This window comes from Gigantopelta aegis, chromosome 10 (assembly GCF_016097555.1).
Source record: "Gigantopelta aegis isolate Gae_Host chromosome 10, Gae_host_genome, whole genome shotgun sequence".
Taxonomy (NCBI): domain Eukaryota; kingdom Metazoa; phylum Mollusca; class Gastropoda; order Neomphalida; family Peltospiridae; genus Gigantopelta; species Gigantopelta aegis.
This window is the reverse complement of record NC_054708.1, coordinates 62,281,942-62,301,409: the sequence shown is the minus strand read 5'-3', so window position 1 is coordinate 62,301,409 and position 19,468 is coordinate 62,281,942. Positions and strand designations below refer to the sequence as shown.

At 37.8% G+C, this 19,468-nt stretch overlaps 1 protein-coding gene across 2 annotated transcripts in view; it reads left to right on the top strand.

Moving 5' to 3' along the window:
* Positions 1–19,468, top strand: part of LOC121384479 (protein lev-9-like) — a 64,473-nt gene that overhangs the window by 36,747 nt on the left and 8,258 nt on the right. Inside the window, exons 3-8 of one of the 2 annotated variants that reach the window (XM_041514887.1) lie at positions 4,587–4,784; positions 6,352–6,546; positions 13,500–13,676; positions 14,121–14,306; positions 15,043–15,219; positions 16,635–16,832. In XM_041514887.1, coding sequence (XP_041370821.1) covers positions 4,587–4,784; positions 6,352–6,546; positions 13,500–13,676; positions 14,121–14,306; positions 15,043–15,219; positions 16,635–16,832 — 1,131 coding nt within the window. The remainder of the gene's footprint in view (positions 1–4,586; positions 4,785–6,351; positions 6,547–13,499; positions 13,677–14,120; positions 14,307–15,042; positions 15,220–16,634; positions 16,833–19,468) is intronic. The other variant, XM_041514888.1, reaches the window with a different exon arrangement.

Genomic DNA, 19,468 nt, shown 5'->3' with positions numbered 1-19,468 from the left:
GTACACATATGTATCAGTACACACATGTATCAGTACAAACATGTATCAGTATCACTATCAGTACACATATGTATCAGTACACACATGTATCAGTACAAACATGTATCAGTATAACTATCAGTACACATATGTGTCAGTACACACATGTATCAGTACAAACATGTATCAGTATCACTATAAGTACACATATTTATCAGTACACACATGTATCAGTACAAACATGTATCAGTATAACTATCAGTACACACATGTATCAGTATCACTATCAGTACACACGTATCAGTATCACTATCAGTGCACACATGTATCAGTACGCACATGTATCAGTACAAACATGTATCAGTATAACTATCAGTACACACATGTATCAGTACACGTATGTATCAGTATCACTATCAGTACACATATGTATCAGTACACACATGTATCAGTACAAACATGTATCAGTATAACTATCAGTACACATATGTGTCAGTACACACATGTGTCAGTACAAACATGTATCAGTATCACTATAAGTACACATATGTATCAGTACACACATGTATCAGTACAAACATGTATCAGTATAACTATCAGTACACACATGTATCAGTATCACTATCAGTACACACATGTATCAGTATCACTATCAGTACACACATGTATCAGTACACACATGTGTCAGTACAAACATGTATCAGTATCACTATAAGTACACATATGTATCAGTACACACATGTATCAGTACAAACATGTATCAGTATAACTATCAGTACACACATGTATCAGTATCACTATCAGTACACACATGTATCAGTATCACTATCAGTACACACATGTATCAGTACACACATGTATCAGTACAAACATGTATCAGTATAACTATCAGTGCACACATGTATCAGTACAAACATGTATCAGTTTGACTTTCATGTCGATTTACCCATTTTTAACGGAGTTATGGCCCTTGAACTTATGAGATGTGAAAATTTGTTTTCCGGATTTTTGCAATGCCTGGAGATATCAAGATGAAACTTTGTATATAGCTTTATCATTTGTATATAGCTTTACAGATCAAGTTGAAGTTTCATGGTGTTTTACCCACTTTTCAGTGTCACGGCCCTTGAATTTAGGAGATACCAAAAATTGTTGGGACCGGTAGGGGACATGTATTGCATTAACAGTACTCTCAAAATGCTTGTTCATTTTAGCATTACTGTCAAACGGCTATATAGGTTTTCAGACGAATCACTACTAATTGTTACATGGATTAAATTAATATTGTGAGTAGAATGATAGAAATACACGGTGAAAAGGTTTCAGGTCGGCTCATTTTGCCCGTATATCTTTTTCATCTTTCTTTTACAAATTTGAGGATTTGTTCCAGCACTACATACATAAAGAGAGAATAAATAAGAGAATAAGAACATATTCAAGTGCTATTACCGAACGTTCGTAATAACCAACTCGCATGTGATGCAGTGGCGGATCCAGAAAATCCATTTGGTGTGTGTGTGGGGGAGGGGGGGGGGGGGGGCAGTGACATGAGATGGAACGCCAAGAGAACTTTGGAGGAGGTTTGGAGGGGGATCGTAAAAGAATGAAAATAAATATATAATAAAATTATAACTATCGCAAAATTTAGGGGGGCGGCCCTCCCCCCTGGATCCGCCTCGGTTGATGATAAAGTCTAAAACAGTGATCATACCAGATGTCGAAAATCGGGCATATCCTGTCTGAACATTCAGTAACTAAATATCGCAATAATTCAATATAAATTTAAGTCAAATAAAAATAAAAATATAAAAATATATATACAAAAGAAGAAAAAAGATCTGATGTGACAAAGTAATTTGACAGTGTGTTGACTGGGATCCATCCAATGCCTGTCTGTAGTGTCACGCGAGAATAATGAGACTGCTATTACTGTTAGTTAATTTTCTCAATAACGGTAATTAAAACAATGTTGTGCTGGCTTATGTCTCTCTGGAGGTAGTTTTTTCGTAATGTACTGTCACAAGTTTATTGAATATCTTCACAGGCGCGTGTTCACGTATGCATCGAAGTGGAAGACACGGAACGAAATGTCTGTTTAACGACATCCTAGCGCTTTGTTTAATTAGCCGCTATATTCATACCAGGTGTCAACCAATTGATCGCTGTGCCACCTCGTCTGATGTGATACTTCAAGCTGGGAGGGCGAGACGGGTTTTATGGGGTTCGCGTGTTACTGGTGGGAGATCTGTCACAAACGGACAGGAAAATAATATTTAACGGTCCTCGACAGGCGCGTATGCGGGGGGGTGTGTGTGTGTGTGTGTGTGTGTGTGTTAAGGGGTCGAATCCCCCCACCATACATTCAAGACATTCTTCCTCTTTTTTCAATATATTTTCGTGAGAAGCACGATTCCCCCCCCCCCCCCAATAAAGTTCGTTCGCAATATTCTAGACCCCCGTGCCTCTTGTTATATTCCTGCACATGCTTTTGTTGGAACAACAGGCACATATGAAAGGTGGGGGGAGGTGTTATTGGCGGAGGGCATAGCCTCCCATTACACTCCCCTCCGGCTACGCCATTTTTTTTTTTTGGGGGGGGGGGGTGTTCTGGCAAACAATACAGAGCACACGAATTCTCGGTCTAAATGATTCAGTTTGAGTCACGTTAGGTTTTGTGTCTGTTAAAATTATCATTGTCTTGGTTTCATTTAACCAATGTGCATAAGCGTATTAGGCAGGGGGAAGGGGGTAAACTGTCCCCACTAGTGCCGGAGGAAATAATCAAATTCGGGCAAAACGATAGATATTCGGACAAAATGTGCCCTTTTACCATGTATTTCCGTCATTCTACCCGCAAAATTAGTTGTACTTCATGCACAAATGTGTGGTGATTCGTTGTCAACCCTCGTATATAGCTGCTTATACATGTGTGTATATACATGTGTATATGTGTATATATATATATATATGTCAACGTCCCTAACTGCGTTATGCTTCAAATTCTGTTCACTTTGTTTTCTCGTGCACGGTTCGCGCAATCAACATTCGATTTGTTGTCATCGCATGTCGTTTATTTATGAGGTTTTTCTTCACAGTTCAGGAACATTTTCATAAACAATAAAGGTCAGGAAAGTAAGTATCTAAATACAAAACTTTACAAACTCCTAAAACCATCAATTTTATTAAGTCGTTTTTGTTTATTCCTTAAAATTACCGATATTGGGTCCACATGACTCGTACAAATTGACTTAAAATAGAGAAAGATGAATTAACATTCTGTGCGTGTCACATGACCTCACACGTGCCAGATCAACAAGGCCAAAGCATTTAATTTTTACGATTTTTAAGACCCCTGTTAGAATCTGTTTTCAATTATTATATTCGATCTGCAAAAGGTATGCTACATTTTTGTGCCTCTATTGTAGTGAATAGTATTCACAATCCATTCATAATTGTAAATAATTTTAAGTGTATAAATTGTGTTAATTATGAATCAATTAATTTTTAAAAAAATGATATTTTACAAACTATTCACTGGTATAAACGTAATGCCCATCAGTATTGACATAAAGTTTTAGCGATGTGTGTTGATAAAACGCGGACCGGACCAGAACGCTTGACAAATTGAATTAACCCTTTTAAAAAATATTAAACTAAGTGTTCGTCAACTGTGCATAGTTAAGAAACATATATTTTTTTCATGTAGTGGCCTTAAAAATGGAAAATGACGAACCGCACATGTATGTTACGACATTGTTTGCAAACGCATGCGCCTGAACGCAGTTAAAAACGTCGCACTCTTTCCTGTTTACCAGAGGGTGTTTCACTTTTGTTTTACATCCACATTGTTGATTTTTTTACGTTAATTGATTGCAATCTATTTTGTTTCACGTATCGTTGCTGAAAAATGTAGAATAATATTTCCGTAAATATCGTATTCGTGTTTTTGTCGTTAGTTGAACGCAGTTTGGGACGTCGATGGTATACATACATACATACATACATACATACATACATACATACATATATATATATATATATATATATATATTATTATTATATATATATATATATATATATATATATACACACACACACACACACACACACACACACACACACACACACACACACTCTTCAAAAAAAGTAGGGGAACTCTAATAAGAATTTACAATTGCCAAAATTGTAAGGTATATTAGCTGTGGGGAATGGTTATATGATAATAGTGAATTAATTGGGCAAACATTACAACCGGTAGTTCAGTATTACAGTAGATTTTATGACCACCAACGATCTTGAAGGACGATTGGGGTGAGAAGTGAAATTTAAAAGTTGACGGGTTTTTTATAAGTAGATCGCAAATTCAAACAATAAAAATGACTAAAAACAAAACAATAACAACTGTATGATCAACAGAATGAAAAAGATTGACAGAAATAATGTTCCACAGTGATTAGGCTAATCGACCTTCCTGGAAATTCATATTAACATTAATATTTCAGGTTTCCCTACCTTTTTTAAGAGTATATACATGCTATCCTGTCTATGGGATAGTGCAAAACCTGTTGTCGTTAAACAAAACAAACAAACTTTTGTATGTATTTCAGATCTACGCTGTCAAGAGTTGGGCAAGACCATTCCAAATGGCCGCATCGAGATCATTCCGTTCAACCAGTTCGGCGCCGTGGCCAAGTACTACTGCAACGATGGCTACACTCTATTCGGACTGCCCGCCAGGGTGTGCCAGGGGGACGAGACGTGGAGCGGGGACCCGCCCGTGTGCCGCCTCAACCACGACGCCATTGGTAGGACCAGTCGTCTTCTTAAGGCCATGCTACACGAAACGAGTGACTCGTTCGAGAATAGACGATTTGCATAGTAACCGATAAAATCTTAATGTTGTCTTGTATCTATCGGCTATGCTCGTACGCTGCACTCGTATCGTGTGGTTTTGCCTTTATTCTACATGTTTCTTGCGAAGTACCATAACTAGTCAGACAAAAGTGCGGAGGTGGAGGAGGGGGAGTAATTGCCCCATAACATAGACCAATACCAAAATTCGTATTATGGTGGTCAAGCCTCGCCGTGAGTGTAATTAACTGGATTATGGGGAGACATTTAAAATATTACCATATTAATACCATATAAATTCACAAGCTAAGGGGAGCTAAAAAAAAAAAAAAATTACACTCCTTGAAGAAGTCTGAGGGGATTGACGGAGAGCGAGAGTGATAGCTCCGCTTAAACGGCGAGGTGTGGATGGTCAAACAGACAAACCTGTCTAGAACGACCAGAAGATAACCTTTATGAATGGGTTTTAAAATATATTAATGTATGGAGTGAGAGGAGTGATGAATTGCTTCTCTAACTTAGATCATATATTCCTCACTAACAGCCAGGAGCGAGACGTAGCCCAGTGGTAAAGCGCTCGCTTGAGGCGCAGTCGGTTTGGGATCGATCCCCGTCAGTGGGCCCATTAGGCTATTTTTCGCTCCAGCCTGTGCACCACGACTGGTACACCAAAGGTCGTGGTATGTGCTATCATGTCTTTAGGATAGTGCATATAAAAGATCCTTTGCTGCTAATCTAAAAGAGTAGCCCATGAAGTGGCGACAGCGGGTTTCCTCTCTCAGTATTTGTGTGGTCCTTAACCATATGTCCGACGCCATATAACTGTAAATACAGTGTGTTGAGTGCTTCGTTAAATAAAACATTTCCTTCCACTAACAGCCAATAAATGCAATGTATTCATCTGGATACAGGATTATTCGGGACACATCGGCAGGGTTGCGCACGAATTGTAGTTAAGTTGATTGTAATACAAAAACTTCTGCAACCAAAATTTACCTCCCAACCTCTTCTCTCGTGTTCTGTGCCTGCTGTATTTCTATTACAAAAATAGAGTTCGCATACCGGTATATTGAATTAGTTGATATATTGATGATTTAGAGAGTTCATATCAAGATGGGGCAGCCCATTGGTAAAGCACTCGCTTGATGCGCGGTCGGTCTAAGATCGATCCCCGTCGGTGGGCTCATTGGGCTATGTCTCGTACCAGCCAGTCCACAACGACCGGTATATCAAAATCCATGGTATGTGCTATCCTATCTGTGGGATGGAGCATATAAAATATCCTTGCTACTAATGGAAAAAATGTAGTGAGTTTCTTCTCTAAAACGTGACATCCAATAGCAATAATTAATAAATCAGTGTGCTCTAGTGGTGTTGTTAAACAAAACAAACGATCATAAAACATACGATGATCTTTGGGGGCCATTGACTAATAAATCAATATATTCTAGTAGTGTCGTTAAACAAAAATGAACTTTAACTTTCATATCGAGATATTCTCAATAATTTCTTGATTTGCAGAGAAGCACGAATGCGGCGCTCCCCCGTTCGTGAACAACGCCTTCCACAACGGCCAGGGCGTGCACGGGACCTACCCCCTGGGCAGCATGCTGCAGTACCAGTGTAACGAGGGCTATACCGCGCGCAAGGACCGGGTCGACCGAGCCTGGTGTGTCGGGGGCGGCGTCTGGGTGGGACCCAACATGACCTGCGACAGTAAGTAAACACGTACACGTTGTTTATAGGAATAACCATTATGCTTATAACTGAAATAAGCGTTTTAAAATTCCATGTTCCTCTTTCAACACTGTACGGTGGTTCTGGTGGAAACGTGGGCACGATTTCTCGTCAGTGGTTCAACCGTGATTCGTGGTTCAAAGTTTGAGAGAGCACCAGATGAACTTGGAAGTAGCCCAATGGTAAAGTGTCCGCCTGATGCGTGGTCAGTCTAGGATCGATCCCCGTGGGTGGGCCCATTAGACTATTTCTTATTCCAGCCAGTGAACCACGACTGGTATATCAAAGGCCGTGGTATGTGTTTTCCTGTCTGTGGGATGGTGCGTATAAAATATCCCTTGCTACTATAGGGAAATGTGTAACGGGTTTCCTATCTAAGACTATATGTCAAAATTACTAACTGGTTGACATCAATAGCCGATGATTAATAAATCAATGTGCTATAGTGGTGTCGTTAAACAGAACAGACAGTTACTGTCAAATAGACTGTCAAAACGGGCCTTAAATCTTCACAAAATATTAATAATTTCTAAAGGGATCCAAACTGAATCATTTTAAATAAATTAAAGAAAGCTAAAGTAAAATTCGCGTTTATTTATATATTATTATTATTAATATTTTTTTTTTTTTTTTTTTTTTTTATGTTTGTTGTTGTTGTTGTTGTGAAGTATATATTCTGTACGCAATTTTACAATTCTATCCGACGAGTCTAAATTTAGTTTGTGTCTGGAGTAACACACTGGTATCGATATCAGACAGTGTTTCGAATAACGGTTAACCAAGTGACGAAACAAGAGTTCAGCATTGAATTAGTGGCTTTCCTAATTTACCGATCGCCCGCTGACTTCTTTGCTCTTGTCAACTCTTACTTGAATACGGTCTTTCAATTTGTTTAAAATGGCGCCACCGCTTTGTGGAGTATCGATCTGTTTCGTTGTCTTTCAATTCTACCTGAGAAAGCGTCTTAAGTGAGTTTTTCAAACATTTGCGATACAGACAATGCAGCGACGTCTTAATGAATAAAACTCCCTGTTGGCAGATCAGTGGCACAAGCGGACACTATGGGCGAAAATAGAACGTGTTTCCGAGACAGGCAATTAGACTAGACATTACGTTTTCAAGGGTTGTTCTAGATAGAATAACATTAGGTACATGTGGACCTGATGAAATTTTGAGGAGTTGAATCCGGTGAAATATGTATATACAGAAAGTCAAGCCAACAATAAGTATTGCGCACCACACTCAGTGATGTAATAAATATGTAATGTAGCATATTTATATAGCAATTACTGGCCCTAGACAGGTTGCCATAGTTTTGTAAAGACATTCGCCAAAAGGCACTTATCGAGATACACATGCTTTTTGACGTAATTCCCCCAAAATTACATCATTAAACGAAGTAATTGCCCTTGCTATTGCCAGTATGCCAGCGCACTAATGAACCGTATAAACCCCCAAAATGTCTCATTAATTCCGTCTCAAGTAGTTACATACAATGCTTACATGCCTTGACCTTCTGGATGTCGAGTGCTCCCGAACAATTTGACTGGTGCCATCATCTTCTATCACATCATATTCATCAAACGTCAGGCGCAAAAAAGAGAACAAAACAAAACAAAACAAACAGTTTACGAGCGAACGCCCTCATGAACATGTCTCGGGTCCTTTAATATGACAAGCCCCTCCTTCATGCTACACTTAAAACACAATTACGTGATGCCATGATCAGTTGTATCTCCTGATCCGGCGCCTATTGACTATATCTGAGATGACCATGGACTATGCTTGTACTCCAAACGACATTTGCACACTGTACGTGTCTAGCAACCAGTGGTAAGTTCAGTCAGCCGTTTGTCGCGAACGCTTCCAAAACTAGTTGTGTTTTTTTCACGCTACATGTTAAACTGAATGACATCGCCGAGAACCAGTCAAAATATAATTTGCAAACGTTTGAAAACGGTTGGCTGAACGTAAACAGCTCTGGTTCTTGAATTGAATCACCATCTCCAGAACCTTGTTAATCGAAGGTTAGTCTGTGAGCCACAGGGGTCGGTCGGTACCATCTGGTGGTGGTGCGAGGGGACGAATACTCATAGTGATTTTTGTCAAGGCCTACATCCCTAGGGATGTAAACTTTATGACAGCATTGCATGACTCACAGCTTTCCGTTATATTTTTACAGAATTACACCTTGTGTCTCTCTGCAAACAGGGGACATACCCGTTCCGGATATTGTTTTGACTTGAGGGCGTGAGATAGCTCAGTGGTAAAGCGCTTGATACGCCGTCTGTCTAGGATCGACCCCTATCGGTGGATCCATTAGACTATTTCTCGTTCGAGCCAGTGCTCAACTGTCTGTGGGATGCTGCATATAAAAGATCCCTTGCTGCTAATCAGACAGGGTAGTCCATTGTGTGGCACAGCAGGTTTCCGTTCTCATTATCTGTGTGGTCCTTAAAGAGGCATTCCTGAGTTTGCTGCACTTTTAAAGATGTTATCGACTAACAGAGACTTTTTAACGATTGTAATTTCGAATATATTGTTCTGCATAAAATATTAGTGGCTGTATATTAAACGTATTCCTGGTCGTTCTAATATTTGTACTAGGTTAAATTTCATCTTATTTCCTAAAATATTGTTTTTTCGTTCGTACGAAATTATTTGAAGACAGAATCCAGTTTGGGCTTCTTACAAATATTAAGACGGTCCAGAAACACATTGAATATACAGACACTGATCTGATATTCTAAACAAGAAAATATATTTAATATGTAAGTTTAATCGTAGAAATATTTTATTAGTCGGAAACATCTTACAATGCAGCAAACTCAGGAATGTCCCTTTAACCATATCCCCGACGCCGTATAACCGTACTCAAAACATATTGAATGCGTTGTTTAATAAAACATTTTTTCCTTTTTAAAATTCTGCTTTGAGGTCTACTGATTCCACATCTTGTACTTGGATTTATTAATTATAATAGGTAATGTTATTAGGTAACAATATGAAGGATATTTCAAGTTTTGTTTTCAATACATTGCACACCTATAATCCTGCTTTTAGCATTCAGGTAACGAATTAACCAGTTATCCACGATACAGCTGTAATATATGCTATCCTGTCTATGGAAATGGGCATCTAAAAGATGCCTTACCACTGATGCAAAAATATAGCGGACTTAGTACGTGCTGTCCTGTTTATGAGAAAGTATAAACAGGCTCCCTTGCTGTACTGATGGGGGAAATGTAGCAGGTTTCCTTTCAGAATATAGGTCAGAATTATCAAACGTTTGATATCCAACAGCCGATGATTAATTAATCAGTGTGCTCTATTAGTGACGTTAAACAAAACAAACTTTTAACTTTCAGGTAACGAATTCTTCAGTGTTGCGTAAATATTGGATTTCAGTATACATGTATATGTTTTTTAATGCATAATGTTTTAGCATAATCTTTGTTATTTCTTGTCAATTTGTTGTTGATATATGTACTTTGATATTCAATATAATTTCGTTAATATATGCAACGCTATTGAAGGACATACGAATATTTTCACATCAGGACCAGGTATGTACTGTTATTAAGTTAACAAATTAATTTTGTAATTTATAAAAAGGGTACAAATAGATTATCTTTATCTTAGTGTGTGGAGCTTGCAAGAAAAATGGTAAAAAATCACGTGAGTAAATACTGTTAGGCTATCCAGTCAGAAAAAAAGACGTAGAACAATTAGTGTATGGTTTGTAGGCACGAATAAGACACGTTTTAGTGTAGCGTGTTCATATTATTACACAACTGACAGATCACGATTAAACAATTTTGTTACTATTTCTAATGTTTTTTGAATGAAGAATGAATACTTGGTTTATTGAGTGAAGTAATATTTGGTTTATTGAGTTAAGTAATATTTCGGTTTTTTTACTGTGCAAAAATAATATTTTCTTTTATTGTGTAAAATAATATTTTCTTTTATTGTGTGATTCTGTATTTGTTGACCAATAAAGTATTGTATGTTATAGTCTGGCAATGGTTTTGTTTTCTGTTCACCTTTTTCATCGTGTGTATTGATTTGTTAATATTTAGCTTAGTGATTGTCTGGTTAGTTCGTGATGCAGTGAGCACTTAGCGTTAAAGGAGAGGACAATTAAGGCATTTGGCCTGGTATGCATATTCAACGATATATAATGCACATTATTGCTTAATATCAACACGTATAATCGTATAGTTAATTAATAACACGGTTAAATGTGACGGCTATTATATATAACGGGCGCAGCCATTTTGTACCATCTCAGTGAGTACGCCCTCTGGCGAGCTGGTGGTTACGTAATACTTAACGCGTAATGTCAGGAATGAGCCTTAGAACTAGAGAAACACAATCTACCTGGTTTTTGCGGGATGATAAATAGTCATACATTGCAATGTTCTGTAATAATACACATCCCAGTAAGCCAGCAATAAGTATATCCAGCACTATATATATTATTTTTCAATACAAAATAAAATACCATTGTCAAAGTGGCTACACAACAAGTCGAAACAATTAACAATGTTTTGCCCATGCATAAACCTATGTACTGAAATGATACACGGAGTGTTTTCTTAGTTAATTGGTCTACGCTGTTAGTTGCTTCTACCTGTGATTCCTGATTGGCAGGTGTGTATTTGATTGGTAACCAGACGAGCCAATTAATTGACGCTGTCTAGTCACAAAAATACATACCGGTATTGTGGAATATTACCTGTCGCCCCTAAAATTGTAATGGACATGGTTTATTACTGTAAATAGTTCTGTAAAACTATTGATTAAGTAGACTTTTCCATCAAAAACCACAGAACTGACCAATTACATAGTCCAAAAGAAAAGAAAATTATCACTTGGGTATCGTGGGTTGTTTTTGCTCCAACGTAGCATATCAATAGGCCTAATAGTGTACATTTTTCCTTTGGATTATTAAACAGAGAAAAATACTATAACCCCATTTAGTTCCGTTAATGCAACTTGAAATATATTTAGTTAAATAGTTTATTATATTATTACGTCATTTATGCTGTTTTACAAGTCAAGTTGATCAAAGAGAAGCTCCTTGTCGAAAATTACTGCTTTTGTTTACACTATACATACAGGAGATGGTCAGGAGCTGACGTCACTTCGCCCCAAGCTATCTCACCGGACGTCACAAAAACGAAACAAAATGGCTGCCCCCAGTTAGCAGGAATAATCATGTTTTTTTATTAACTCTAAAATTACGCGTTTTTTATTTGCTAAAGTGTCAGTATGTGTTGGTGGTCCGGGTATGCATCTTTCCAACACATAAGGCTCTTGTTTGAGTTGACCCTACCTTTAAATTGAGGACCAATAATGGAATTTCTAGTAAAGTAAACTGCTATCTAATACCCGTACGACTACTACATTTTTTTTTTGACAGTAGTTTTGTTTTAATTTAATTTTGTCTTTACGTGCGTAAATCCATGGAAATTGCAGTGGCTTGACTTTAATAAAGTCGTTTATCTTTTACTAGACTTTTTCAGTCTAAAAATGTATCTAGACTTACATTATTATAGTAGTAATAATATTAGAACAGATGATATGGAATATTACGAATAGCATATAAAATGTTAAGCTTTACACGTAAAATTTTGCAAAAAAACAGAAGTGTAATAATATGCATAATATATCTAGGTGTTGACGAAAACAAATTAAATATTTATATATCAAAGAATGTCAGACATTCCACCTTTTATCCATCTCTCCTCTCGAATGTGTTCGTGCACTGTTAGACATACACTCCTTGACTGTGGTTAATATTAGTACATATTTGAGATTAGATTTAGTGATGTATTCGCATGCTTTCCAAATATTGGCATGAATACTATCTTATACATTCCGGAACACTCAGAGAACAGAATCTTCACTGTATGCTAGCAGTAAACGCAGAGATAGATGTAAATAAGAGATAATTTGTTGATCTGCTCTTGAGCTTATTCTACGAGAAACTTGAAAATCGTGTCCGTATCGCACATTCCTGAACATTAAATTGGATATAGGGGTAAACAAAGTTGGGTTGAGAAAATGGTTAACTGCAATCTTAATTGGTGAATAATTGCTTTACTTTTCTGTTTGTATGTGTACAGCAATAAATTAATTTTAGATACTATTTTTCATTAGTTTTTTGTGACCGTAAAAAACACAATAAAAACCAAATACATTTATATAATGTGCAAATGGTTTTCATGACAGTCTTAATCGTGACTTTGGAATGTTGTTTTTATTCGAAAGCATCGTGTTTTATTGTGTCATTCTTGGTGTACTTTATAATAGAAGAAATATGATAAAACCTTCTAGTTTGTCCAAGATTTCCTTTCTGTGTTTCTGAAAAGAAATGATCAATATTGCATGAATTCCTTTCACTGAAATTGTGAAACTAGAATTTTATGAATGGTATAATATTATCAATAGCCAACAATTAGTGTAACAAACACTCACAAAACACGCATACGCACACGTGCACAAACACTTCCGTCTATGTTAAAGGCGTTAAAACAAGAACTACTAGATTTTCACATCGTTTAAATGACAAAATTATAGATTACTTATAACCTCTGTGTTAAATAAAATAAATTTTGGCAAATTCAGTCTTTCTGGTTGTCCTGGTTTTACTAGAAGCAATAAATGCATTTTAAGTGCGAAATATAAAATGTGAAAACTATAATTATAGATTTTAACACCATTAAATAACAAAATTAGAGATTACATACAACCTCTGTGTTAAATTGAGTAAGCTTTGAATTTTGGCAACTTCAGTGTGTTTTTGGTCGTCCAAATATTAACAAGCTATAAATCCATTTTATACACGAATAATTAAAGGTACGTACCTCTGAAATTAGGGCCAGTGATTTCAATAAATAAATTATTAGTGATTCCATTTTCAGATCCTGGATGCCCAATACTACCGGAAATTGCGCATGGTTCTGCGCAGATCATATCGAACCACATCAACGGAACTGCTCGCTATTACTGTGACCAGGGCTACCACTTAGCCGGCCGGTCCATTAGAAAGTGTTTAGAAAACGGAACATGGGGTGGGATGACACCCACATGCGAGGAAGGTAACGTATACTAATTTCACATTCACCGGCCAGAAAGGACAAGGTCCTCTTTTGCAGATGCATGTACTTTCATTGATCATTGTTTTGATAGTGATATGGATTATGGAGCAATTAATAATTGTATGTACCCATTAAACTACCTTGTGGAAAGACACAGGTTTGAACAAACAACTACATTTTGAGATTTATAATAACCAGATGTCTGTACCTTCATGGTGTTTCAGACATGATACTTTTTGCAGACAATAAATATATTTTAACAGCCATCTATAAAGATGGCTTTTATATTTTGTTTTCTGGTAATTTTTTATAGGTTTGCCAGTTTTACCACCATATTACGTAATTGGCTGTTGATCTTGCAATGCTTCTTTTGTTACAAAACACACACACACACGCACACGCGCGCGCATACTCTCAGACACTAACGTTTTGACTGTATTCTAGTTGTGTGCGGATGGCCCCCAGCAGTAGAGCACGCTACGCATGACAACGACCCGGATCAGGCTCAGTTTCCGGCAGGAACTCAGCTTATCTATACATGCGCATTCGGCTACTACCGTGAGGGAATCCCCCGATCCATGTGCAGTGGCGCCGAGGGCACGTGGATTGGACCGAGGATGAGTTGTAAAGGTGACTATAGCATGGAACAGTCAAAAGGCAAGGAACTGGTAGTTCATGGCCATAGCTAAACTTTGTCTTCCGGTGTTGGCTGTGGTGATGGTAGTTGGTGGCAGCAGTGGTGCTGCTGCTGCTGATGATGGTGGTGGTGGCCGTGGTGGCAGTAGTATGAGGAGGGCATATTACATATCGTATTACATCATCACAGCATCCAATAATGATACCTGCCATTGCAGCGGGTCTTGTGCATTGGTATCATAAAGATAACCATTCTAATTAGTCGTATTTAGTCTGCTGTTACATGGTTTGCTAAATTAGGCTTATGTGGTAAGGACAAATTTTGTTTTAATCCCAGAATTTGCGCACTTGTTATGCCTTTCTCTACTAATTACTTCCCGGCAAACATAGTTGCTCACGTTGAATTTCGGTAATTCACTTGTTCAAATTTTCCCCTATATAATCCATTTGACATTAATTTTAATATTATGTATTTTATTTATTTCTAATTATTGCCTTTATGTAAACAAAACACCCCCAAAACCAACAAAAAAACAACAAAAAAACAAAAACAAAAACAGAATCCAGCTGTTCGGCTAACCTATCTCGATGTTCATCTTGATAACTGTATGATTTATCCTGATAATGATGTAGCCGTTGTTAGCATTCACTGCATGACCATTATACAGATTTTTCATATCTTTTGTTTGTCAAACACAACACGTTTGTTTTTTCCTTTTTACTTGTACAGCCAGAGACTGTGGTTCACCTGGGGAGATTCAAAATGGCTGGCGGGATCCCGGCTACAGATTTACGTACCCAAGTCGCGTGACATACCACTGCCATGAGGGCTACGAGCTTATAGGCAAATCATACCGAGACTGCCTGGCCAGTGGCGACTGGTCGGAGACTCTGCCCACTTGTATCCGTAAGTATTCGCTTCTGGTCATACTGACACTTTATAAAAGATATAAAAATTTCTCTCTGAATTAGTCATCAAGAATGTCTCGCTATGACTGGTAAATAGCAGACATAACAACCTTCACTGAGGGGATTCCAAGAGAGACTCACTTTTCAAAGAGCCAAGGTTTCTACAAACTTATATAATACGGAAATTTCCACTAGCTGGTACAAGTGCTTTGTATCAAGACTGCCACATACGCTTCCCTTGAGTGACGCTACATCCCGGAGCTGGCAGTTGACCTGTTACAGGTTCTGACCACATTCTCGGAGGCAGATTATATATTTATTTTTATTTTTTTTTACGATCCTTCCCCCAAAGTTCCCTTGGCTTTCCGCCTCATGTCATTGCCCCCCCCCCCCCCCCCCCCCCCCAATGGATTTTCCTGATCTGCCACTGATTATATTCTTATACAAAGAAAACGCCATGTTCAAGTTCCACTGAAGGGATTCGAATAAATAATAATCTACACAAAGAGTCCAATTTTTTTTTTTATCAACCCTACTACATGTAAATAATATTGTGAATTCAAATTGTTACCCGAAGACTGAACAGTTATCTCCCCCCTCCCTCTGACTGTACAAAGGAGAGGGCTCCGTTACAAATGAACTGTCAAAAAACAGCAAAGAAGGCCCATGTCACCAGTAGGCCTCTCTGGGCTTCTGATAAATTGATGTTTTAGAATGTCATATAAGTTAAATATAAATTAGTTTCTAGATTTTCACTAATTAGTGTTGGCTAGCAAATGAAGACTAAAGACTAACTTTTCAGTTAGAACACACCCATTAGCAAAACGATGCAAACATAATACTGTCCGAAATCTGTCAATGAACATTTTAATGGCACTGAAGGGATTGAAATAGATGAATTGCTTTTTGTTTATTGTCGAATACATGTACTAATCTTAACATAGAAGAACGAGGACCACTTCATATAAAATTTAAGAGTCGAGATTGAAGACTTTTATCAATTTAAAAACAACACCACCATTTTACAAAAATCCGTAATCGATTGAGTGGGAAAACGTTAAATGTAACAATTCCTCCAGCTTAGATGACAGAATTGATGTAAATATGCTGACGTTTAGATTTGTTTTCATGCGTAAATAAAGGTAAACATTAGCCATTTGTGGGTTGAACACGACCATGGGTGCATGGTCCTTATATAATTAAAATTCTTCTTACATTTATTTAATTCTTAACCGAAAGTTGATTGTTTGGTGCCAAACGATTATAACCGATGATCGATGATGAAATTCCAACCGATTCCCAACACTATTATAATTTTTATTTTATTTTTATTTTCTCGAGCCGATGATTGACAAATCAATGTGCCCTAGTGGTGTCATTAAACAAAACAACCTTTTTTTTTATTATTTCCAGCGATCGACTGTCCAGAATTGGGTCCTCCGCTGCACGGCACTATGATCGGTTCTGGCACCATGTACGGGTCGGTGATCCGCTTCGTCTGCAACGACGGCTTCAAGGTGGTCGGCTCCTCGGAACGACGTTGTCAGTCGGACAGGACGTGGAGCGGACAGGACGCCGTGTGCGAAGGTCTGTCGGCAAAACTAACTCTAAGTGAATATTCATTTCCTTCTTTCAGTGTCGCTAGTGAATGCAGTAAGTACAGTCGCAGTCAGGCTTAGCAAGCCATAGCAATAACAATAGCTTGCTCTCAAGGGTTTAGTCATAGTGGTTGCCGTGTTATTGGACTAGACTTCAAACATGAAGAACTGTAAGTAGAGTAGATGCTAGTGCTGGGTTTTTTAACATATAAATTTTGTGTGGATTTCGTTTCGTTTCATACCTGATTTATTATTATTTTCTTATTCATTTATTTTTTGGCGTTGGGTTAGATACCCGTAGCGTAGATATCAACCTTAAAATCATCAAACTCATGTATTTATTCCCTTTTAAAGTCAAAGGTGCGAACCCGTGCATTTCAGTCTGTACCCAAATCCATGACAACGCCTATTCTACACACACACACACACACACACACACACACACACACAGAGAGAGAGAGAGAGAGAGAGAGAGAGAGAGAGAGAGAGAGAGAGAGAGAGAGAGAGAGAGAGAGAGGTGTCGTTGGTAACCCTACAGAGATGTGTCAGTACCAGTTTTCTGTTTCTATCGCTTCGCTTGCCCCAATCACAGGACCCCCTATTTCAATATCAATCCAACGGGCAGAAGAGAACAGTGTATTTTGCAACCCTGGAACAACGTTTGAACAATACTTTACGAGATGTGGCAAAAACACGAGACTGAATTATTAGCTTGCGCAATGCCAATAATCCAGCCTCAAAAGAAAACATGCAGCTGTTTAATGTTATTTCTTCGTCCTAAGTAATGCTAGCATTTTCGAATCAAGCAAACAGTTTTTCTTTTATACACCTTTCTGTAAAACATGTCTTATCTTAGACGAAAAAAAAATGTCTGACAGAAATTTAGAGCAGCGCATTAACACAAACTGTTTTAGCCCGATTTAACAAAACTGTAACTGAAACTTATGGTAAGTTGAACACGTTTCATGGCGATGAAGTAATACTTTGTGGTCGTATATTTTCGTGTCGCAAAATATTTTTGAATGGTCGAAAAGAAGCATACGATGATTCGAAATCTGGTGGATCCAAAACTACAAAAACCAATGATAACATCGAACAAATTCCAAATCTAGTGCGCATTGATCACCGTGTTTTGATTAGGATGATGGCTGAGAAGATACACATGATTAAGGAATCAGTAAGACTTTGAATGCAGATATGGTCATGAGGAATGTGTGTGTGGAGATAATTCCCAAACTTCTGACGGACGGTCAAAACGAGAAAAAGAGTTGAAATTCGCAATGGCCTTCATGAACTAATTAGAAAGAAGCAGACATCCAGAATACCCATTCCATTGTCAGTTCTCGTGGTATGTGACAGTTTTCTCTTTACCAAAGTAAAAAGGTTCACAAAAGGATTCCATTTTGACGACGGAGATGACATAAAATTACATACAACAGGCCATCTAGAAAGTATTCTAGAAAGTCATTTCCAGTAATGTTTTGAAGCACGAGAGAAGACAACGGAGAGGTGTGTTGAAACCCACGGAAATTATTTGATGGAGACAATCTTTGAATTCTCTAGAAGTTTTTGTTTTCAATAATAAATTACTGTTTGACATAGCCTCGTGTCAGTTCTCTTTGGTTACCCACCTCGTATACTGACATGAAGAGCAAGTTCATCGATTGGTCATTTATTCATACTAATTTCTTCATGAATGCTGACGATCTTGATAATGCTTTCTGATTTAACTCCGCTCAACTGACCAATAGTTATACTAGTTATAGACCTGGGCTGAGTTCAGCCAGACCGAGCAGAAACAATTCCCGCTAGACTGGTGTTTGCGCTTCATGGTAAAGCAAATGGCCACGTGAGGAACCAGTCAAATAGTTCGCGAACGTTAGCGAAATGTTAGCTTGCTGAACTTGGGGCTGTTGGGTTGATTTCAATCAGATTGTTGATAATGGTGATCATGGTGATGTTGATCTGCTTTAAAGACATTGAAATGACGTTCACATTAACGTAACTATACGCTGTGCCACTGGAGCGGATGTTTTTGGTTGGAGTGTCCGCCGTCTTTAACACGTCTAGATAGAGTTTTTGTCATCTGCTATATTGTGGGGTCGGGATTTAGCTCAGTCGACTGAGTGCTCCTTTGAGGTGCTTGCATCGCAGGATCGAACCACCTCGGTGGATCCATTCAACTTATTGGTTTTTGGTTGGGGGGTTTTCGTTCCAACTGGTCAAAGGCCGTGGTAAGTGCTTTCCTGTCTGTGGGAAAGTGCATATAAAATATTCCTTGCTGCATTAGAAAAAATATAGCGAGTTTTCTCTGATGACTACGAGTCAGAATTACGAAAGGTTTGACATCCAATAGCCGATGACTAATAAATCAATGTGCTCTAGTAGTGTCTTTAAACAAAAAACACTTTCATTTTCAGTCTGCAGATAAAAACAGATTATTTATTATATTAGTGACGAATGCTGATAAAATTCACTTCATACATTTTATGTCTTTTGCATGTTTATCTTAACATAGAATTAAATTCTTTGTTAGTTTTTTAAATAAAGTACATGTAGTGTTTTGATCTTCATCCTTGTGTATTTATTGGCTTAGCAACAACATTTTATTTGATAGTGTCGCTACGTACATGTAGTTTTATTTATAGG